Source organism: Crocodylus siamensis, chromosome 5 (genome assembly GCF_052110815.1).
Source record: "Crocodylus siamensis isolate JL-2025a chromosome 5, ASM5211081v1, whole genome shotgun sequence".
Taxonomy (NCBI): Eukaryota; Metazoa; Chordata; order Crocodylia; family Crocodylidae; genus Crocodylus; species Crocodylus siamensis.
This window is the reverse complement of record NC_143399.1, coordinates 162,028,855-162,053,795: the sequence shown is the minus strand read 5'-3', so window position 1 is coordinate 162,053,795 and position 24,941 is coordinate 162,028,855. Positions and strand designations below refer to the sequence as shown.

General features: G+C 43.7%; 1 protein-coding gene across 1 annotated transcript in view; it reads left to right on the top strand.

The window, feature by feature from the left end:
- LOC149864845 (uncharacterized) overlaps window positions 1–24,941 on the top strand; it is a 43,456-nt gene that overhangs the window by 286 nt on the left and 18,229 nt on the right. The window contains exon 2 of the mRNA XM_090049804.1: window positions 17–1,898. Coding sequence (XP_089905930.1) covers window positions 312–1,898 — 1,587 coding nt within the window. The 5' untranslated portion in view covers window positions 17–311. The remainder of the gene's footprint in view (window positions 1–16; window positions 1,899–24,941) is intronic.

The following is a 24,941-nucleotide window of genomic DNA, read 5'->3' as shown; positions in this document are numbered from 1 at the left end:
TCTTCCATCCTGCCAGTGAGCGGACGCGGCAGACGTCACGAGATGTGCATTGCGGAGACCAACTGGAGGCTACAGGAATGGTGCTTCGAGGCGGGCTTTGGCTTCCTCAGCCATGACCGGCACATCGTGATGAGAGACATGCTGGGATGGGATGGGCTCCACCTTTCCCCTAAAGGTAAGCGTGTGTTCTCTTCCAGGTTGGTGAACCTCCTTCGGCGGGCTTTAAACTAGGCTCGTCGGGGGAGGGGGAAGATGAGGGCGGAGGAGACGATGACATACCAGGCCCAGCAACAGCCAGCGAGCCCAGACCAATGGTCAAAACGGAGAAACAGGTAAGCGATAGGGGACGGGGCATTGCTGAGACTAGGGGGTCAGTGGGCACAACCGCTGAAGGCCTCAAATGCCTCTACACGAATGCTCGAAGTATGGGGAAGAAGCAGGAGGAACTCGCCCTCCTCCTAGCTGTCACCAGCCCTGACATAGTAGGGATCACAGAAACGTGGTGGGACTCATCGCATGACTGGGCGGTGAGTGTCAAGGGCTATAGGCTATACAGGAAGGACAGGATAGGAAGGAAAGGTGGAGGAGTAGCACTCTACATCAAGGAGGAATATACTTCCTCGTTAATTAGCATGGGGGTAGAGGGGGGGCACTCTGAGGTGCTCTGGGTTAGAGTAAAAGGCAGTCCAGGGGAGAGAGACTTAACGGTGGGAGTCTACTATAGACCTCCCAACCAGGGAGAAGAGCTCGACCTGGAATTCTTAGGTCAGCTTACAGAGGCAGTGAGGGCTAAGGATGTGGTCATCATGGGGGACCTAAACTTCCCAGACATCTGCTGGGAGGAGCAGTCAGCCAAGTCTGATCGCTCACGTCGGTTCTTAGCCAGACTGCAGGACCTCCATCTAACCCAGGAGGTGCACAGCCCCACCAGGGGAGACGCCTTGTTGGACCTAGTGCTGGCCACGGGTGATGACCTGGTGAGGGGGCTGCGGGTGATGGGCCACCTGGGAGACAGTGATCATCGCTTGCTGGAATTCACCATCCAGCGTAAGGTGGCAAAGGGCTGCAGCAAGGCAACAGCCCTAGACTTTAGGAGGGCTGACTTCAACAAGCTAAGGAGGATAGTTGGGGAAGCGCTGAGGACCCAGAGGGGAAGGGAATCAGATGTCGAAGGTGAGTGGTTGCTCCTTAAGGAGACGATCCTCCATGCCCAAAGGGAGGTAATCCCAACAAGGGTCAAAGGGAGCAGGAGGGCACATAAACCCCCATGGCTCACTAAGAGCATCCGGGAATGTCTCCTTGCTAAAAGGGAGGCATATACCCAATGGAGAGATGGGGTCATCGCCAAGAAGGACTATGTTATAGTCGCCCGAGGATGTAGGGGGGCAGTCAGGAGGGCCAAGGCAGAGTTGGAGATAGGACTAGCTTCCCGGATTAAGGACAATAAGAAGTCCTTCTTCAAATACATAGGGGGTAAAAAGAGGGTCCCGGGTAATGTGGGGCCCCTGCAGGACACGATGGGCAACTTAGTCATCACGCCAGATGACAAAGCTAACATATTTAACGATTTCTTTGCCTCTGTCTTCCTAAGTAGGGACCAGTTCAGCCACCTCCCTGCTGGGCCCCCCTCGGGCCCCGAGAGAGACACGCCTGGGCCAAGGGTTAGCGAGGAGTTAGTTAGGGTACTTCTGGAGAAGCTGGACGTGTTCAAGTCCGCTGGTCCGGACGATCTTCACCCTAGGGTTCTACAGGAACTGGCTGAGGTCATTGCGGGACCCCTGGCACGGCTCTATGAGCACTCGTGGTGCTCTGGCGAGGTGCCGGAGGACTGGAAGAGGGCCAATGTGGTCCCTATCTTCAAAAAGGGAAAAAAAGAGGACCCGGGAAATTACAGGCCAGTTAGTCTGACCTCAATCCCGGGTAAGCTCTTTGAAAAAATTATCCTGGCACACATCCAGGAGGGCCTTGCGGGGGAATGCATGCTCAGGGGCAACCAACATGGGTTTATCAGTGGCAGGTCTTGTCAGACCAACCTGGTGGCCTTTTACGATCAGGTCACCAAATCATTAGACGCAGGGGTTGCTGTGGATGTAGTCTTTTTGGACTTCCGGAAGGCTTTCGACACTGTCTCTCACCCTGTCCTCATCAAAAAGCTGAGAGACTGTGGTGTCGATGCCCACACGGTCAAATGGGTCGCCAACTGGTTGGAGGGCCGCACCCAGAGGGTGGTAGTGGATGGGTTCTTCTCGACCTGGAAGGATGTGGGCAGTGGGGTTCCGCAGGGCTCGGTCCTCGGGCCTGCACTGTTCAACATCTTCATCAGTGACTTGGATGAGGGGGTAGAAAGCACCCTGTTCAAGTTTGCTGATGACACTAAGATGTGGGGGGATGTGGGTGCACTAGAAGGGTGCAATAGGCTACAAGCTGACCTTGACAGGTTGCAACGGTGGGCGGATGAGAATAGGATGGGGTTTAACACTGATAAGTGCAAGGTGTTGCACATGGGGAGGAAGAACCGGCACCACACTTACAGGTTGGGGAACTCTCCTCTTGCCAGCACGGAGACGGAAAAGGATCTTGGAGTCGTCATTGACTCCACGATGAACATGGGCCGGCAGTGTGGGGAGGCAGTCAAGAAGGCCAATCGTACCCTATCATGCATCCACAGATGCATCTCGAGCAGGTCCAGGGAGGTGATCCTCCCCCTCTATGCGGCACTGGTCAGGCCGCAGCTGGAGTACTGCGTCCAGTTCTGGGCGCCACACTTCAAGAGGGACGTGGACAATATGGAAAGAGTTCAGAGGAGGGCCACTCGTATGATCAGGGGTCAGCAGGGCAGGCCTTATGAGGATAGGCTACGGGACCTGAACCTGTTTAGCCTCCACAAGAGAAGGCTAAGGGGGGACCTTGTGGCCTGCTACAAACTGGTCAGGGGGGATCAGCAGGTATTGGGGGAGTCCCTGTTCCCCCGTGCGCTGCCAGGAGTGACCAGGAATAACGGTCACAAACTGGCGGAGGGTAAGTTTAGATTAGATATTAGGAGGCGCTACTTCACAGTCAGGGTGGCTAGGGCCTGGAACCAGCTTCCAGGGGAAGTGGTGCAGGCTCCGAGCCTGGGGATTTTTAAAAGGAAGTTAGATGAGCACCTTGCCGGGGTCATCTGACCCCGGTGCTCTTTCCTGCTAAGGCAGGGGGTCGGACTAGATGATCTACCTAGGTCCCTTCCGACTCTAGCTACTATGAAACTATGAAACTATAAGAAGCTTTCAGTGAATTACTGGAACCTATACTCCATCATAACTGGACCAGCTTTCCTTTTCTGAAAGGAAAGCTGACAAGATGTAAATAAGGTTCAGCATATCATTTAGCTTAGAGGAAGGTGTCAGGGTTGCAGCATATAGTTGTGTACCCTGGCAAATGGATGTTCTGCAAGTTGATACCATAAGGAAGAGCTTTTCTGCCCTGTATAAAGAGCTCTTCTACCCAGCAATGGTAACCTGGTTCTCGCCTCAGGTAAGTATTTAACCACACTAGACTTGGAACACAGCTTTCCTTCAGTGCTTTTCTTCCTTTCTTCCATCTAGCCCAAATTTCTCAGAGTCAGGGCTTGATTCTGCATGATATTCTCTCATATTCAGGAAGCACTAATTAAATTAATTAGCAAAAGAACAAAAGTATAAATGCCGCTAGGCTATTCCCTGCCTTCACTACCATTCTAGTTAGATTGGTCAGCACTTGGACCTTTCTTTCCTTTCCCCTTCTCGGGTTCAGCAATCCCCTAGTGCCCTTGCATCAAAACACATTTTAAATATTTAAAAAAAAGGGGGAGTAAAGAAAAAGGACCTTCCCATCAGTCTTGAGACTCACAATCTCTGCAGCTCAGTCCTGGCTGTCTCTTCAGCTGGCAGATACCTCCAAGTACTTCTCTCATTGTTCGAGCTCCTCCAACCTCCAAGACCATAATCTGGTCTCCTTCCCTATTCCCAAAGTTTCTCCATGGCATTCAGGAAGAAGCAGGTGGGAATGCCAACTCTCTCTCTCTCTCGCTCTCTCTCTTTTCTCTGGCTCTGGCTCTGGCTCTGGCTCCAGAAATTGGGTTCTCCACTTGGGAAATGCCAATCCAGAAGAACCAGCAGTTAATAAAGTGGCATTCCAACAGCTGCCACATCTCCCACAGCTGCTCTGTCTCCAGCATTTCAGGTAAGTCATTTCCCGGTTCTCTGTTCTTTTCTGATAAGATGAGGGAAGCCTCTATATAGTAGGGCATAACAAAAGTGCATAATCTAATGAGGCAAGCTTCTGGGATTGATTTGCTTTGTACAGGAGAAGTATCTTAAATATCTTTAGCTCTGAAAATATCTCAGTGATTACTCAATGAATACAGGAAAGAACTTCATAGAAATCAAGCACTTCTTGCATGCGGAATCTAATGAGCAGGGATCCAAGTTTTCTGTTCACCATGGAAAATATGGTAAAACCTGGATTTTCTCATTTTAAGGAGAGAAACCCAGATTTTCTCTTTTGAAGGAGAAAACAAGGGAAATGGTAGGTTTCTCCTTGCAGGCTGGCAGAGTTCCAGTCTGCAAGGGACTGGGGAGAATAGGAGGAGGGTGATCAGGCCAGGGGTGCCATGTGGATGTGCATGCATAAACATGCACATAGCAGCCAGGCAGCATGAGAGCAGCTCCCACAGCTCCCTGCAGGTAAGTCGGAGGCAGGGGGATTTAGGCACCCATAGTGAGGGAGGGAGTTAGGCAGGACTGGAGCTGGGGCTGTGGTGCTGGCCAGCCAGGGTGGTTTGTGGGGCTTGGAGCCTGGGACCAGAATATGCAGCCACAGGGCCTGGGCAGGGAGCGGGACAGAGTTGCAGTGAGCTCATCTGGGGAGCGGCAGAGGGGCTGGCTCCTCACCACTGCTCATGCTCCTGGGGGACTATGGAGGGCACATTTCCCCCAGATTTATGCATGGGGCAAGGGCAGATGTGGATTGTTGGCTGCAGGCTCGGGGCTCCCTGCCTAACTGCCCTCTCCCGGGGCCACTGCAGCCCAGTGGGCTGTGTAGGCCCCAGGAGGAGGGCAGCAAGGCAGACAGCCCCAAATCTGCAGCCACCAGCCCACATCCACTCCAGTTCCAGTTGTGCCACCCATGGGGAACAGGAAGCTGGGTTCCACGCTCTGCTCAGGCCATAGCAGCCACCACCTCCAATGTTTGGGAGTGAGGGGCACCAGTAGGAATGTGGGATTGTAGGTCTGGAGTGAGGGGCAATAACAGGGCTGGGTGGCTGTGGGTGGGGAGTATGGGGCACCAGCAGGGCCAGAGGGCTCTGAGTCAGAAATGAGGGGCACCAACAGGGCTGGGGAACTGTGGCTTAGAAGTGAGGAGCAATGGCATGACCAGGGCACCGGCATATCTGGGCGTTCAGCACCACAAACCAGTGGGAGTAGGGGACAGCCACAGTTGGGTTAACATCCTGGTGAGTGAAAGGAGTGAGGGGAGCTCTGATTTTTGTTGATAAATAAATCCAAAATCAAATTCCAAAATTTATATGTATTTAGAATTTATTTTATTATCATGATTGAGACACTGATAGGCTTCTAAATTGCTTTAAAATTGTATACATATAAATATAACATTGTGTTCAACTGATGCCCATATATATATAGTGGCATTTCATTGTAATCACAGAAAAACTCATATTTTGGCTTGTCTAATTAGAGAATTTGCCATTTTTTCCCTTTAAAGCAGAGAATTTGCAATTTTTAAACAGAGAAAATCAGGATCCCTGCCAATGAGGTCTAGAACTGTTCATTCTTATGGTTACAGCAGTAATTTATGTTTACTCTTACCTTATGATTGTTGCTTTATTCAAACAAAAATGTGTGTTTGTATCAGTGTTCCTATTACCATGCGGCTTTTGTCTTCAGACGCCACCCGCTTTTGTTTTCAGAGGCCAAATCTTACGTTATTTTTTCAGGAAAAACTCTAATAACTTATTCTTCTTACTGATGTAAATGAGATTACTAACATAATAAAATAAGATTTTACTCAACATGAGAAAACTATTAGAATCTAACCCATTCTGAAAATTAATCCCATTTCTGTTCCATTACAGCTAATGGCAACACTTCTTTCACTCCAGTGAGAGTTGCATTATCTGAATGTCCTCTTTTTTGTATAACTTAATACCAAAAAATTGGGACTGAAGAATGTTAAGAATCTTCTAATAAAATGAATTCACTCATATCAGATTATAATGCTTAAATAGCCTAACTAGAAACAACAAAATATTGTTGAAAGAGTTAAAGCTGCAAGGGGAACATGAGCTATTTTCAGTTTAAAACTTCATATCTTCTTGCATTTTTTAAAAATAATCTATCTAAACTGAAAAAAATTCCAAAGCTGCAGATTTGGATCCTAGCTGTAAAATCACTCAATTGGAAGGAAGATGGAGACAAATATTCCTGTGCAACTAAGTAGCACCTTATCTTCTGCTGGTTTAACCTTATGCCATTCTCCTGGTACATATTATTACTGCCTGAAAGCTATCCTTAACTATGCAAAAGACTATTTCAGCAACTGCTGAAAGCAAGTTATGAATCCCACTTATGCTATTTTTTCCCAACTACGTAAGCTACCTCTCCATGAGGCTTATATACAAAGGAAGAATCCTCCACTGCTGAGATCTGCTGGCTGTAGTGCAGATATGTGCCAGCGTGCTGGCACAAAGATGTTCTAATAGATCAGATAATTTAGCTCAAGGTTCTTAGATATCTTACTCTGTAATTATGACATTCTAAATATAAAGTAGAAATGCAATGGACAATTATACATCTTAAAACTTAACACCAGGAAAAACTTTTTATTAACCTTTGTCTTGGAACTGACCATTAAAACTTATGGTCTAAAAGTTATGAACTGGTGATAAATTGTTTATGGATAAAAATAACTTTTTAATCTTAATGATAATGCCTTCTCTCTTCCATAACTATTGTTCTTTCCTTTCATTATGGATTTCTATGAAATAATATTATTAGGAACATTAATTAATCCTCACATCACTTCTACGGTGAAAGTATTGTCCCCATGTGGCAGAGAAAAAGGGTAAATTACTTGCTGGGGCAAACTAGGAATAACAACTGAGAATTTTGTTAGCTAATTCACTGCTCTAAGGATCATTACATCTCTCCCAAGTGTAAGATTTATTTTTGAAACCTTTAAGATTAGCTGTTTGCCAACTAACCACAGTTATCTCAATACGATATCCTGCAGAAAGATAAATTGTAGACTGAGTTGTCAGCAAACAACTTTCCAAAGTACTGGATAACTCAGGAGCCTAAGGCTGTATTTCAAAAGGCACTCAGCAGGTGTGTCTACATGAGATGCTAAATGCTCAGTAGGCTAATTCTAGTGCGCATTAGCATGGCAGGCAAAAATCATGCTAATGCACTAATATGCAGTAGAATTAGTCTACTGCTCATTAGTGTCACTTAAAAAATGTGTCCTGGTGCTACTACACAGTAGTGCCAATTGCAGCACATTAAGTTAGTATCTGCTATTACATGTACTAAACTTAATGTGCTATAATTAAGGCACATTAATGAACGTGTAGACACACCCAGTGGTCTACACATGAAATTAATGTGAAGCAATACATTCCAGAGCATATCACACTGGAGTTTGTTGCTCCTGAGCATCTCATATTTATGTGTTTAGGGCCACAGCACGTTGACCTGCATCAGAGCAGCCCCAGCTGGCAGGGAGTATAGGAGGTCAGCCTACTAGCCTGGGGCTGCTCTTACCTGACTTAAAAAGCCATGGAGGGGTTGGCTGGGGCATGAGGATGTTCCAGTGCAGGGCTAGCCAGCAGGCAGCCCAACACTGAAGCACCCTCATGCCCCACCCAGCTCTGTCAGTGTCTATACATACATTGCTGTGCACTAAAGAATGCTGCGACAGGATAATACTTGTATTTACAGGTACCAACCCATGGCAGAGTTAATTAGTTTCCTGCAGGTTAATAGGGCTGCACACATAGACATTGAGACTTTACTGTGGAGCTAATTAGGTAGCTCTGCAGTAAACATCTTGTGTAGATGCACCCAGTAGGGACTTGCTAAGTCAATGGGGCTTATGCTTTTTAATGTTTAAGTTCTTTGGAAACAGGACTTAAGCAAAATTTTCAGAAGTACCTATCATGTCAAGGCAATGCTTTAATGTAGCCTGAATAACTCCTAAAATATCTGACATATTCAGACGGGGGGGCGGTGTCTGTGTGTGGGGGTATTGTTTGTGTGTGGAGTCACACAGTGAAACATATTTCACCAAACCTCTGGTGGCACTAATGATGCTATCACTCCTTTAGTTGAACTGTCATTTTTTCTAATTATCATTTATATTGGATCCTGTTACTTCTGATATAAATGTTGCCCCATATACTTGAATTGTTAGGCAGCACTATGCAACTTATTCATAAGGGAATTGTAGGCTACCAGGCCTCCTAAAGCCTTGAAATTGTTGATGGATGTCTCTGAGATGATCCTTGCTTGATGATTATTACCAGGGGAAGAGTTTGCTGTCCATAACACCTTTCATTTATATATGGAAATAGTTATTGTTTGTTGAAAATGGGTAATTGAGCACTTAATTAGTGAGTACCTGCTTACACACACAATTAGCCAATTTGCAATACAGACGTTGGTTTGAGAATACACTCAGGCTTGTTGCAATGGTGCATTATTGCAAGTGTCTCCCTGCACCCATATTTAATAATCAGGTTCTATGTTGGAACCTCTGATTTTTCCAGTGGAAAATATTTGACATCATAACATAACATAACATCATGGGTGTAGCGAATAGTCTAGTATGTCAGGAGCTTGAAACCCCCCAAAAGAACTGACTGAGGCAGTGGCTTCATCTGCCTCCTAACAGACATAATACATTGGGGTTAGTACATTAATCATATCCCCACCTTCAAAATATATCTTGGATAAAGAGACTAATGGATCAAAATGACCAGTTTTAAGTGCTGAGCAACATTTCTTGTAATTCAGAGGTCCATGAAATTGCTATGATAAAACCTACTTTTAACTCTTTAATATATATATTTTTAAAGATAATAATATATATATTATTTAAATCCGTAGGCTTCCCTGTATAATCTAGACATTGTTGTCTATTCTGTCTGAACGTGGGTTGGTTTGCTTTATTTTTGCCAATTAGTTTTCCACAAAGCAAGTTTGCTGATTGCATGCTTCCACCACTCAATCTTAAGTCACATTTATTCTTTTTAATAGGGTCAGTCACAAGTTGCCCTTTCATAGAGCAACTAATGTCATTACCATTCTACACTTCATTGGAAATAAAAAAAGTGGTTTAATCCTATAGAAAAAGCAAATGCAAGTCCCAACTCCAGCTCATTATCCTCACAGGGTTGCTCAGTCCATTTACCATAGCTGTATGTGTCATGTCAGCCTGAAAATTCAAAGTGGAGGGAATGAAGAATAAAAATGCATTTTGAACAAAAAAAAATCTGAAGTGCATTAGTATAAGCTGTGGCTCCTACAGGAATGCAGGTTTTTCATCCAAATGTGTTCAGAAGGAGATATTTTAATAATTCCATTTTATGACTATCTATGTCAGTATGAGTGCCAGTGTATCACACTGCTAAGATATTTCAAAGGAGAACTAAGCCTGCAGGATCCTGCTACAGTATTTAGAAAGACCCTTTGGGACCTGTTCCCAAAAATCCTGTTGGTTATATGAAAGGAATGAAATGTAGGACAAATATTTTATAGTCTGTCAATAGAAAGAAAAAGTAACTGTCCTTACAACAAGAGACCTTATAAGAAGCTTGGACAAAATTCTGCTAGTTATTACATGAAACAAACTATGCACTAAAAATACAAGCAAGATGTCAAACTTGTATACTCAACTGTAGAATCTGAAGTCTACATCTAAGATTCTGCTCTCAACTGCACATTACCAAAAGCAATCACAAAGGTTCCCAGAAACCTGTGTTCTGGAAAAGCTGCATATTATAGTAGACAGATGTATAGATTTTCCAGATTCCTGAAGTTGAAGATCATTTTGCCCAAGCAAGCATATCTGAAATAGAGATAACTCAATGTGGTGGGCTCGCTGCTTTTGCCTGGCAAGCCAGGCTTGGAGAAGGACACTTTGGATTGGTGGAACATTTCCACCAATCCGGTAACCGTTGGGAAAGGCTTGCCCTGCCCTTGCTCAGAGCGGTGGGGGCAAGCAGCCCCTGAACCTAATCGAAGACTGCGCTTTGCAGGTTCGGAGGACTTCAGGGCAGGGCCTCTGGTATAAATAAAAGCCCAGCATGCTCGGCATTCTGAGCAGATGTGGCGAAGGATGGTGAGGAGAGAGGAGCTCTGGAGAAGACCGTCAAGACCCCACCTGAGCCTCACTGGTGTACGGATTGGCTTATGGTGCTCAGGCTCTGGGAGCCGCTCCAGGCAGCTTAAGCCTGCCAACCCGGCAAGTGGCTTGGTGGGGCTGGCCCTGGAAGCAGCTCGAGGCCCCACATGGTGTGCAGGTCAGTGTGTGGAGAGCCGGCCCTGGGAGCAGCTCAAGGCTGCTCAGGCCCCACATGGTTCACAGGTCGGCATGTGGAGAGTCAACCTTGAGGCTGCTCAAATTAGCCCTGGCTCTAGGCCAGGTAATCAGAGCCCTGCAGTGTGACTCACCATTAAACTGAAAGAGCCCCAGTGACCAGAGCAGGGCCTGGGAAGGGAAAAGACCCCTGGCATAAGGCCGGGGAACCGAAGCCAGTGGGGGCTTGGCTCCCATAGGAGTTCCCTGTGTGCCCAGCGCAGGGCATAAGGCCCAGAGGGAAGGGCCTCCAACTCAAGGCCTATGGCTCCCAGAGGCCTTAGATGGTGTGGGAATCCAGAGGCCCGATCGACAGCCGCCAGTGAAAGGACTGTGAGTTACCAGGAACCCAGGTCTCATAGGGGAGGCACCCCTGGGCAAGGGACCCTGGGTAGAGTGGGCATGGGGGGAAAGGACCCACATACCCTCTGCTCTCCAGGATAGGAGGGGAGGATACCCCAGATATACACTGGGGAGGGTTCTGTGGAACACCCAGGGGCATAGGGTGAGAAGACCCTATCCCATTTAAGTGACCAAGTGGATGGAACACAGATATGGTGCATCTAATATCTGGTACAGTTATGCTTCCTATTTGGTATCTATTGCTATGTTGGTGTTATAAATAGTTAGGTGTATTAACTCTAATGGGCTCTGTGAGGATGTCTTTATTAGCTAACCCACTTGTGGTATAAACTTACTGGACTGACTGTCCATGGATCCACACCTCTTCTGGGCCTGGGGCATGGGTACTTACCTGAATGCCCTCCTTGGGGCAGAATTCCTCTTGCTAACAGACCTTTATATGTATATTTGTATCTATACCTGTACCTGTATCTATTTTAAGGAGTGTTATATATAAATGTTTGCAACTCAATAAGGACTTTGGACCTGGGCTAACTCTATAGAGGAAAGAGGGATCCCTCTCACAGCACCTCTGCCTGCCTACCCATCCCATCCAACTGAGAATAGGGCACACCCTTGGGTGTACTTGACTTACATAAACAAAGCTTAGTCATTCTAGAAACCTAAGTCGTGGTGACTGAGGGGATATGCCAGACAGTCTCTCTAGGCTTAGGATTTTTTTTTTTTTGGTAGAAGAATGAGATAGCTATACCAAAGGGAGGCACTCACATGAATCATCATTACAGTAAGTCCCTGGCCCTCTTCCTCTTGGTTATATTAATTGGAGGAGGAACTACCTCACCCAACTATTCTTGCTTTAGGGAATCTATTATTTGCCTTATGAACCATTTTTGTTTTGTTTTTTGAAATCTAGGTTTATAGGATCCTTTTGAGCTTACAACTCTTTTTCTTCCTCATGTCAAATAAATCTTTGAAATGAGCTCCAAATCAGGTCAACCTACCTCATAACATCCCCATCTCATAACATCTCCATTTGTGGAATTTACCCAGATTTTCACATGAGAAAGAGACAGCATTAGCTTGGTGATTCACTCTCAAAACACCTGGCCCTTCAAAATGGAGGAATTAGTATTACATATACACCTGCCATTCTTGATTATACTGATAATTGCAATCATCGAGTTATCTGTGTGGGAGGATTGAGCAACTTGGGACAGCCATAAAGATCTGCCACTAATCTATTCCTGTTGTTAAATCTTATTAAGAGGTAGGGAATCTCCTAGCTTAATAGACTTTCCTTTTTCCCACGTGTATATTATTGAACTTTGAGGCACAATATTTTGTTCCCTATTGTTGGTATTACACCTGAAGCAATGAGATCTCAGTCCTGATTCAGGCCTTTTGGTTTTACTGCAATACACAAATTAAATAAACTGGAGTGTAGATTTCTGCTGAAAATGTCTCCATGTAGCAGGACACTGGGAGGTACCTGCTCCCTTAAGAGTAGGTGGCAGAGGGGAGTTAATGTGGGACTAACCTGACCAAAAGAGGACTCGGTGGAGCTTTATAAGCCCAGAGCCTGCACCGGTCAGTTAGTCTCTCCCCAGAAACCAAGAAGTGAGGAGCTCCTGGCTATAGGCTTCCTAACAGGACCTAGATTGAGTTAAACTGTTCTGCAGGCCTGGTAACAGAGGCAAGTTCCCGAGGAAGACAAAGGCTGGATTACAGGCAAGTGGCTTTGTTTTATGTTAACCCCTAGGTTTGAGATGCCTGCTAGAGAGTCCATGTTCCCAGGGAAGGGCAGGAGCAGAGGGTCCAAGGGGGCCAAATGCATAGTCGAGGGCAGAGGTTCTCAAACTGTGGTCTGGGGACCACCGCTGGTCCACGAACTCCATTCAGGTGGTCTGTAGAAAGGTTACAGAAAAATTGAAACTATCTGTTCTTGTAAGACTACTGATATTAAAATATGAGTTCTACACTTTGATTTGTAGAACAAAAAAAAGTTTATTAAGTGTTCTGCTGAGACCCTCAGCAATTTTCAAGTGGTCTGTGAAAAACAAAAGTTTGAGAACTACTGGGTTAGGGCATTCCCCTGAGCTGGAAAGAGTACTTGCTGGGAGATGAGGAAAGTTTGCTTTCTTCATGGGGCAGAGGGCTGCTGCTGCTGTTGTTTGTGTTTCAGTTATAGCCCAGGGGCTTATGTTCATATTACTGTTTGCACTGGTGGTTTTTGTTGGGACAGTAGGGGATGTTGTGGAGATCCCATTAGTGCCCAGAAAATACGTGACTGCCTTGAGCCATGCCTGGGGCAGGCTCAAGGCCTGAGCTATTACTGAGCCCAGAGAGGGGAAGAGTGCAGTTACACAGGGGCCCGGTGCCCAAGAGCAATGCAGCGAGATAGGGGCCAGGGGCCCAGCGCTGTAGGGGAGTGCAGTTACACAGGGGCCAAGGGCCTGGTGCGCAAAAGCGACTCAGCAAGATAGGGGCCAGGGGCCCAGCATACATTCATAAGGCTTGGGGCCTGGTGTAGGGAAGGAAAAAGAGCCACACAATTTACCCTTAAGGCTACAGATACTTTACAGGGGCCTAGTAAGGCCAAGAGAGACCTATCAGACCTGAGGGCTGGATTGAGACCCAGTGGGAAATTATTAGGAATAAGGCTCATTCTAAGGCCTGTTGACAACCTGCCTTAATCAACCTTTAATTAGAAAGTATGGTGGGCAAGTAATCTAGGGAGAGCAGCATTAGAGTCTGAGTTGGGCAGGAGCTGTGGGACCACTAGGGGGCATCATAGCAGCTCCTTTGGCCATGAGACCTGTCACACTCAAGTACATAACATAAGTTTAACATATTTAATAGATTTAACATAAATTACCATCCAGCGTGATGTACTGCTTTAATTGTATTAAGTTCTATATTGGGTTTGTTCTGCCACTGTAAAATACTGACAGTTCATTAATATTTTGCTATACGCAATTTAAAGTTCTCTAAAACTATGCATTATCTCTGCTCAACTTGTATCATCTCTCATGTTTTATCTCCTTACTTAATCCCATCATTCTTTTAAAAACCTAAAGCCTTAACTCTGAACAACTGTGCCCAAACGTTTTCATACCAAATCTTATCTCTTCCATTTAAAATCATGCACAGAGGCTTCACAAGTCCTCAGCACCATATGTCACCTTCTTATTGATATATCCAATTTCTCCCTTTGAAAGGAAAAGTTATCTCCCACATTTCTCTCCTTTTCCCGTCTAGTATATAAGCAACATACCTACAGAGGGAACATATTGTTTATGTGCAGATGATCCTTTCACTGTATTTTCAGGTGGGTTATCACTTAATTATCTTTCTTGAATGTCAGGGCTCACAGTCAAAGAGTACAAATCACAGAAGTATTCTCTCTCAGCTCCACCCCCCAAATTAAAGTGATATATGCTGGAAAATCAATTTTTTTGCGGAAAAGTATCTTAAAAGAATATTTAAAAAAAATAAAAGCAGCCAGGTGATGTCATCTAGTTGTCCATCCACCCATACAACTCTAACTGGTCTAATAACCAGCAGTGCTCAATACTGACATCTCTTTGAGTCCACACTTCCTTGTTCAGCCCTCTTTGTCTCCTCTCAGCAACTTCTGGACACTCAAAACAGGTGACCAAAAATTCAGACATACAACTTACTGAGATTCATATAAAAAGACCCAGTTCAGGTAGCTGTTTTCCTTCTAGCTCTGGCTCTGGTCCTTCTATAGAGGAGCTTCAGGACACACCATTGCCAGCAGAGTCTCTTTTGGCTTGGTGGCAAATATTGGACCAGACATTGCCAAAAAAAGAGGAGTAAACATTTTACGGAAAGATCATAAAAGAGAGCAGAACAGTTGGATGAGTAGAAGAATGTAGTGAAGGGATGGAGTTAAAGAAACCCATGAATCTTGCTGGTCTTAAGTTATATAAATGGGCCCTACTGAAGAGGGTATATTTTGGTACTGGACTAGGGCATGGGAGGTGCAGCCACAGCTCCTTTGCCTGTGCAGGAAATGCACAGAGAAAGGTGCTTCCTTATTACACACGCCACACATCTGAAATGGATGTGGCCACAGCTCCTAGCTGTGATCCTGGATGTCACTTTGCTCTCCAAACTCATTGCTTGTAGGTGTAACTCCTGCCAGAGATGTTTGTGCTGTGAGGTCTATGAGTTCACTGGCTGCCCTGTGCAGGATCTGAATAAAGACCTTGCTTTCAGGTCCAGAGCCTGCTACTAGTCACTCTTCTCTCACTGCTACTGCCACTGCCACTCCTCCCCTTGCTTTCCCCTGCTGCTGAATTCCAGTGGGGGGTGGGGAGAGGAAGGAAGGAAAAAGCAATAAGGTCAGGCTCTAGAGCTGCTAGAAAGCAGGGACTCTAGGCAGACTAACCAGTGAACTCCTAGAGCTTACAACACACACAGAGCTCCCAGCAAAAGCTGTGCTGACATACTGGTGAGCTGGGAGAGCTCACTGCTCATGCAGTGCTTTGCTAGAGGACAGTGCAACTGCATCTCTGTGGATCTGCCCCTGGAACAGGGAGAAATGGCTATAACAGTAGAGGCTGCATGTCATCTTAGAGCATCCATGAGCAACAACTACAGAGGATACTGTTCTACTAGATTGTGCCTTCTGAGCACACTGTGAATTTCAGCTTGCATTAAGCCTTTTCAGCAATTGGGATCCTTATCTTATTATAAAGGATTTATTACTTTTCCCCCAGAAGGTATGTGGGAAACATCTGCTGTATATCGTCATTTAAAAAAACGGATTAACATATACAGTATGTGCACATCTCCCTCTTTACTGAAACAAGAGAAAGTTATTCAAAAGTGCATTTGTTTGTGAAGAATGGGAAGAGCACAGCTGCTCTGTTAATTACTCTGAAACAGAACTAGAGCTTTCCATAACTTTAGGCTCTAGCAATGACTCGCCTATTTTACGAATACAATCCATTTTCATTCCAGATCAATTCTAATTTTGTTTCCTGCAGAGATTACTTTACTGGTTACATTTGATTCTCTTTGAACACACTGAAAAAATAAGTGAATTTTCTACAGAGCTGTTGGCGTTACTCGACGAGAGGCTTTTTTCCCCTGTACCATTTTGCAGAACATAATTTTTTATTCTTTCTTTAGGGATCTATTGTAACAAGATAGGCTTAACTATTCCTTGAAGCAATTTGTAAAACACCTGTTATGACAATGATGCTTATGGAAGGGAAATATATTAAAGAAATTGTTGAATGAATGCGTGTGCATTATTTTAAAGAAACTGCTAAAAAGAAAAGAGTGGGAAGTAAAATAAGAAGGAGCAAGCTGTTGGTGATGTGCTCACTGGCAAAAATAGAAGGAAAAGTTGAAGTGTCATGAGCAAAGAAGCATTGTTTTTGGGAAAGTCTGTGTGTTTATTCACAGGTAGCTCAATGGATGCTGACCCTTTCATACCTGCAGAATAACCAGTAACATAAATTACATCAAACTGTAATTAAAAGATGCCAGCAGGAAGCCTGCCAGAGCTTCTGGTTTCTCTAAACTCATAGGTAGTCCAGCCAGTAGAATGGAGTGATTAGGAATGAGCACTTCTACCACTAGTTAGCAAGAATCTTTTATTACATTAGCAACTAGCTGGAACAGAGAAGGAAGCTTGCAAAGTTGCCATCAGAAAACTTGGAGTATTCCACTCAGAGACATAATTTGGGATGGTGGGCTTGCATTGATGCCAAGCCTGGTGCATCGGAAAGCAAAGAGAGGTGAGAGACTCTTTGCTGTCAATCAGTTCTACCAATCATTTGTCCAACAGCTAAATGTGAGTACAGTAATAGTGCAGCAGAGATTCTAGTAGATGTGACTGAAGAGGCTAAGTGATCCAAGTTTTAGCCTGGTGAGGAACAACTTGTGGAGGCTTTACTGTTGATATAAATATTTACTGTAAATGTTTTACAAGTAGCCCTGGGGTGAAAAGAACATCCCGATATCTTAATTACAGACAGTCAAAAAGCTTGAGGCTCAATCAACTTGATCTTAACAGGTTAATCTAAGTTGCACAGATGGAACTGATTAAGCAGGTGAACAAACATTCACTTTTGATTCTGGAAATGCAGTCACATGCCTGCTGTGGTCCAAGCCAGAAGTTGGGGAGCACTAGAGCACGCCTACCTGCTTGGAACAGATGGCTTGGACCAAGGCTCACCTGCCCACCCTGTGAAAGGTGGGGTTTGCAGGGGAGGTACAAAGTATCCTGGGATGCTGGGGGGACTGAGTTTCGAATCTGGAGAGGATCTGGAGCAGAAGGTCAGTAAACCATTTTAACCTAAATCAGTTAAGTCTGAAACTACATGCATCCAGGTTTATCTTAAACCAGTTTTGGTCACTTTGAAAGTGGTTTATGTGTACTAAACTTCTGTTGTGTTACATATTTGAACTGGTTTCCAATCAATTATGCCAATTTTTGTGTAATTTCTGTCCCTAGCCCAGGGGGAGATGGCAGTCTGGACCTAGCAGTAGGCTGCTGAGATTGCTGTCTGATGGGTTCTCCATGATATTATGCTTAATTTAATTGTGTTACGTTGGTTCCTGTATTGACTGCCATTGTTCTGTAATAGTTTTGTTGCAAGGATGGCCGACTGTGCCTGAGGATGCGTGAGGCTCTGAGTAAGCTGAGGAGAGAGAGAGTAGTCCTAGGGAGGACAAAAAGCTGGAGAGAAAAGAGTAGTTGCAGGGAGTACAGAATAGAGTCTGAGGAAGGACAGAGGGAACTAAATGGTACAATAAAGACAGTTTTTTTGGAGCTAAGCTGTGCAGTTTGGGATGTTGACACTCTGACATGCACCCCACTTCCCTTGGGCTGACCAAAAAGAAGGAACTCTTCAAGGTGGGGTACTATGGATAACAAGGAAGTCAAGGACAAAGAACAACTAGTGACTGAAAGCCAAAGCTTTGCCCCTTGAGGGCATGTCCCCATGAGCGTGCATGTTCAGTTTGTGGCATTGCAGACCACACGTGCCACATATGCAAGTGTTCAGCACACTGCTAATTTGTGTGGTGGATTTTTTTTGACACTGGGAGATCCTGGTGTAAAAAAGAACAAACCCTCGCCATAAAAAAGTGGAGTGGTATACATGGTGGCACCATGCATAGCCTAAAACTGGACCCTTGGTGGCCAGAGCCACACACCAGCTGGCAGCCAGGCTCCACATGACTGGATCACTGCTGCTGGAGCCCTGAGAATCCCCAGGAGCCCAAGTGCTGGTCCCAGCCTCTCCTACTCCATCCTGGGGCAATTTACTGTGCATCAGAGTGTATGTGCAGGGGTATTCCCAGGGACAACTGGCAGTAGCACAAATATGTGCCAGTGCTAGTTGTCCTCAGGGAATGGACATTCCTGCTTATGGGGATGCACACTGTGAAGCCACACCAGGGCTGGCTTCAGGTTCCTTTAGAAGGAGAATAAGGCTTCTTCTTGAGACAGAACATCCCCTGAAAGAAGTGTGATCCATGACATTGTTTCTGCTTATGGACATGAAATGAATAAGGATTTGACACTAAAGTGTAACAATTCTGATGTAATGTTCTTAAAATATGAAGCAGATAACTATGAAAAAGTAACATTCTATTTTCTTAGACGAGGCAATTCAGGGTGTTCACAGTGTTATGAAGTTTGGAGAGGCAACAAAGTTACATATTTTGCAAAAACCTCTTAAAATATTGATTTTTATATGCAAAACTTGTGGAAACTTTGGGCCTTAATCTTCAATTACTATTAGCTTCCAAATAGGAATGGATCTTTTCTCTGTTGAAAAAAAAATCGTTATTCTACATTTGCAGATGTAATAGAATGTAAACTGATATAACTGCTAAGTATTCTGATTATTAGTAAGAAGTAGAACTTTAACCACAAACAAATATTTTCTTTATACATACAACCTGTATTGCATTAGTTGAGAACCAATAATGTAATTAGTTGCTTTAGTATATCTTAGATGCTGCTATTTGTGCTGCACTTAAGCACACTAGTTAGCAAGAACCTCTTTATATCTTAGCAACCAACATCAATCGTTTCATCATTTGTTCCTATTATCAGGCTTGATCATTAGCTTTTGGGTTTTATTCCCCCCAAGAGTTTTAATAGTGTGCTGCTAAGTGCTAGAAGTGAAATGGTCAGTATGTAACGAACAGTATACTGATGACCTACTGACTGTCATGGTTTCTTGTGTTTTTCCTCCAGGGTCTCACACAGTTCCACAGATTTATAGTTTTCACAGAACCAAGATAAACATCAAGCAGATTTCTGAAACTGTGTTTGTTAGATGAGAATAATAATAATTTTACAATTTTTTGATTGATCAGCCCATCTCTCAACACAATTATAACACTTAAAAAATATTTATAGAAAATTTCCATTATCCAATTATCAGATTGCCATGCAAAATAAAATTAATCCACCAGATCCTGAGACTCAGCTAAGTCACCACATCAGATTGCTGGCTCTTTCTCCACCTAAGAACCTATAACATAGCTATTAGTTATTCCTTTAACTCATCTGGTAAAGAACTGCATTGTGATACTGAAAACACCTGGTCCAAAATCTGCTGATAACAAGTAGTTTATTATGATAGTCATACATGATGGAAGTTCTGTTTTCTGAGCTTTCTTAATTAAAATAATCAGAAATGGCATAGAAAAAACCCACTTCCAGAACCAAATCAAAATTCCTATATTAAAAGAATATCAAGGGTAAATTGTGGTTTTACCACAAGCCTTGAGCAAGAACTTCTTTGGGATGTACGGATGTATCAGCCTTATATATGTCACAGATTAATTCCTTGTGATCTCTCTATGTTATAGTTCTCCACATCAATAACAATGGTGACCTTCAATCAATGTCTGGAAATTTTTTCAAAAATTCCCTAGTTTACCCAAAGCTTTAACATTCAACATTTTACTACTTCTACTTTCATTTCTGAGGGTGATCAAACAAAGAAATTAAAATGATTATTTAAATAGATAAAAGTTAATTTAGTCTGTCACACTAGAACAAATGGAATTGAATTATACAGTCTTGGATAGCATGAAATGAAAATGAGAAAGACGTCAGGAATCACTTTTCATGCAGAAAAATCATAAAAGTGTATAATGGTCTACCCAGCAATCGTGCTGCTGAGATTATGATGGGAGGTTAAGAAGCAGACCTCCCAGATATTACTGATATAAAATGCAGTGAAAAGGAGATGGTCTCAGTTGGGATAACGTAGCATGAATATGAAAACAGACATACAGCATAATTCACACACACATCACTTACTCCTTGAAAACTACCTATCCTTGGATTTAGGGGTGTACTTGGTAGCCATGTTGGTCTGAGACACACAAAACTAGAACTCTTGGTTCCAAAATGATACCTTTCATTAGACCAACTGGAAAATTGCAAGAAAATTGTCCTTTTCTGCAAGTTTTCAGGATCAAAGTCCCTTCGTCAGGCTCTGGGACAAGTGTAGATGGTACAAGATATTAAAAAGTCCCCATAGGTAGGAAATAAACTTAATTTTTGCACAGAGGGAGCTGAAGATGGAATGGACCCAGAGGGATAGACTTCCATCTTCAGCTCCCTCTATGAAAAAATGAAGCTTATTTCCTACCTATGGGGACTTTTTACCATCTTGTACCATCTACATTTTTCCCACAGCCTGACAAAGGGACTTTGAGCCCGACAGCTTGTAGAAAAGGACAGTTTTCTTGCCATTTTCCAGTTGGTCTAATGAAAGGTATCATTTTGGAACCAAGAGTTCTAGTTTTTTGTGTATCCTTGGATTTTGTACTTTTATAATTGATTTATAAACAAGATCTAGAAGTTCAATATCTTATTTTAGAACAGGATTTTACATATTTTTGTATTTGTCTATGTCTGAAGCTGAAAATAGTGTATCCACAGTAAGATGTTAATTAATTTTTTCAGGCAAAAAATAATTGATTTTAAAAAAACACCCTGGACCCATAATATTACAATAGATTTTATTCTGAGTCACTTTAAAAAAGTCACTTATCCACCAATAAACTTGTAAATCCTGTCCTTTTTGTCTTAGGGAATGACAACAGTTTAAATCTCCAGGTATAAATGAATACATATTTTATTTCAGGTCATTCATTTTGAAAATGACAAACTAATTTTAAAAAGCACCATCTCCATCTGTGGGTTGTTGCCTCTAACTGCATCTTCACACACTCAACTTGCTGTTGGTACCCTGACCTTCTCGCATGTTGGTTCTGGGCTTTGCAAGTTCTTTCTAGAGACAGACCCTGATCCTAGTAACAGTTATGCATGTGTTTACCCTTAGTGGTTAAGTCCAGTTGTTAAAAAAAACTTGAGGTGGTATTTGCTCAAATCTGTGTGGGTTTCTGTAAGCAACATAGCTTGGGGTGGGGAGGGTGAGCACATCTCTTAGAGTTACCTGAAGTCTGTCTGGGCTGCCAGGGATTGCCGAGTACTGCCGAGTCAATGACGAGCATTTCCAGCCTGATCTGCTCACTGTCACTGCATCTGCTTATGGGAGACATGTGGGTCTCTTGATGGGTGTGTGGGCACAGTGCAGGCTGGACATACGTGTCATGAAGATTGCTGACAGGGAAGTAGGGATTGGTGTGACAGCATGGTGCACATGCACAGCCCTGTAGATGCCACCTGCACAGAGATGGGGAAGGGAGCACTCACTTTGTTCTTGCTTCAAAACAGAGGCGCTATCTTGGCCAGCTGGGAAACAAGGAGAGAGATGGAGCAGCCAGATCTGTGCTGGGGAGACCAGAGGTAGGGAGGGGAGGAGACGGAGGCTGGAGAGCCCCCAGCAGTGACTCACATGAACCTGACAAGCATGTGTGTGTATGCACATACACCCACACACGCCCCTCCACCACCATGCCTCCCTGGGCCCTTGCACTGTAGCATGGAGAAGTGCAGAGGCCAAGCACAGTGAAAAGCCACCCTGGCTGGGCTGGGAGATGGCTGCCATGGAGGGCAATGTGACACAGCTCCCCAGCACGATAGGAGTGGGGTAGGTGGAAATCATCACCGTGGTGGAGACAGCAAGGGAAAAATGAAAAAAAGAAAAATAAAATAAAGAAACTCATCATGGCTCAGCCACCTGGTGATATAAGCAGGCAGATAACACACATTTCATAGAGAAGTATGAAAGCAATCATTTAGCCCAACTGGGGATCAACCCTGCAACCTTGGTATTATTAGCACCACGTGCTAACCTACTCAACTAAACAGCTGTCTCTATTTTCTTGTGGGGGCCAGCACCTTTCACAGCCCAAAAGGCTTTAGGAAAAAAGCAAAGAACTGAGGTGAGAGATGCAAGATAGAAGAGGGAGGAGATTTGAAAAGACAATTTTTCTTTCTGCTTCCCACACTCTCCCTATCTATTCCCTTCACTCCTGTGCTCCCTCTCTGGCTGCTTCTCTCTCACTCCCTCTCACAAACACATGCACATACTCCGTACTTTCCCTCTCTCCTCCATCCCTCTCCTGATGGCCATCAAGGGGGTGGAAATTAAAAAAAACCCTAATTTTAATCCAGCCCAATCAGTTTTTAACACACAGGGAGCTAGTCCCCATACTTTCTCCCCCTCCCCTGTCAGCAGTCAGCATGACAGGCATGTTCAGCCTGCACAACTCCCTGTCACTGCACCAGCTCATGGAGGGCATAGGGATCTCTTGGTGGGCTCCCACATACCCACTGAGAGACCCCATGCCTCCGGAAAGTGGGTACAGTGAAAGGGAGGAGGGCACAGCTGATCTGCCCTCTCTCCAGCCATCAGCAATCAGTGACTGACTCCCTTAAAGGGGGGGTGGGGGCTTTCTATTCTATGGCTGCTTCCAGATGTGGGGGGGAAAAAAGGTGCTTTAAACTTGGTGCACTCCCATATCAAGCCCAGTGCATACCCAAAAGAGGCAGTGCGTTAGTTGGACCTGGCTTGCCCAACGTCTGTATATATCAGAAGCTTTAGTGGAGTTTTCTTCGTGCTTTTGTATAATAACTGATTGAATCAGCTGTTAGATAAAAGTGCCAAAAAGCCCTGCTGAAGCACCCGATCTATACAGACGCTGTGGAGCCAGGTTGAACTAATGCAATGATGCTTCTGGTAGAGTGTGGTTTGTTTGTTTTTTCACATCTGTCAGCACCAAATGTGCTCCAAACTTCTATCCTGTTACAGGAATAGACCAGTTTCTGACCATCTAAACCAGAAGTGTAATGTCTGCACCTGGCCATAAAGATGCTGATTTCAGTGGGACTATTCATGTGTAAAGTGATGTTTGTGTATACTTGTTTGCAGAAACAAGATCCTAATTATCATATCCTTTTCTAAAATAATATAAATAATCTACTTTACCTCTTATTTGCCTGTTTTTAAGATTGGAAGTCTAACATAATATTCTACTAGTTGCTACTTGTCATTTCTCTCTTTATTACACTTTTTAGTTCGCATAATTTAGGACAATTTTTCTTTTTGTCACCAAGCTTTGTTTTACTTCTACCCAGAAAAAGATGCAAAAATGATTTAGAATGTCTGTGTCTAAGACAAACTTAGCTTTTATGAGCCACCTCTGTAAACTGAAGTCTGGAATTTTAAAGATGGCTTTTAAAAGGTTTCAGCTGGTAGGTAGGTTATTACATACTGTACATGACTGGACAGGATGGCAGCACTTTTTTTTATCATCAGAGGAGTAGGAACCATTAGCTAGAATGCTATTACTGTGCAGGAGGGAGAAGGAATAATTAAGCCATATAGAAATAAGCTCCCATCCTTTCCAATCTCTGTGGTAACAAGAAACAATGGTGACTCATTAAATCAGCAACTCACTCCTACACTTACATTTATTAAATTATATATTCACCCACATTTTCTCCATTGTGCAACAATGCGTACTTAAAATGTCTATACTCACATATTATAGCTGGATGCTAAAAGGGCTGAACAATTTTATGACTAGTAGAATTTGTATCTATCTAAGCCAAGATGGGATAATCAAATCTTAGGCTTCAGGATGTAGATTGTTTGCCACAGGGGTCAGGAGTCCCAAAACACCTCCACAGTCAGTATTACAAAATATGGTGGGAGTGTCATGGGGTACTTTTTCCTTCCTCTGTAATATCTGTAATTAGCTACTGCTGGAGGCAGGATTTCTCAGTTACTAGACTATGAAACATGCTAGAGCTAATGTGATATATCTCTATGGAATGTATCTGTATCATAAATGCAAGGTTTAGGGGAAAGTTTTTCTGGTAAACTCACAATTTTTCTGGGATAGATAAGTATAGATCTGAAACTACAATGTGTGATACTAAGATTTTTTTTATATGAATGAACTATTATTGGGGGGGAGTGACTGGAAAGTGGCAGAAACCCCACTCATTGAATCAGAAACGGATAAGTAGAATGCGACAAACAAACGAATAAATAACAACCTTTCCCTAGATGCAACAGACGAGATGAAAGTGGAAGTGATTTTTTTAAACTTCTGTTTGAGAAAAGATGAACTTCACATTCATTAGATTATATTCCTTTTCCAGCAGAACAGAGGAGTAGGTATATACTTTCACTTTACCTTTCCTAACTTTCTCAACTGTAGCCTCTTTGGTTTAGCAGTAAGAAATTTCTTTTCTGACTGCTTTGTTCCCAACTTACATCATCTTCATCTGTCTTAAAGACTTCTAGTACTATCCTCCATATCTGATTTTTTAAGGCACAGAATGTGAATATTTGTCACTTACAAAATCAAGACTCACCTCTGTGATAAAGCCTTCATCATCCAGTAATGACATCCTCCAATTTTCATTTAAATAGCAATTTTGAATGGAGGTATTCCTTCCCACTAATGAATTCTAGGTTTCAAATGGGGCACGTTTACTGTCATCTTCATAGTTCCAAGAAATCTCTAACTTGACA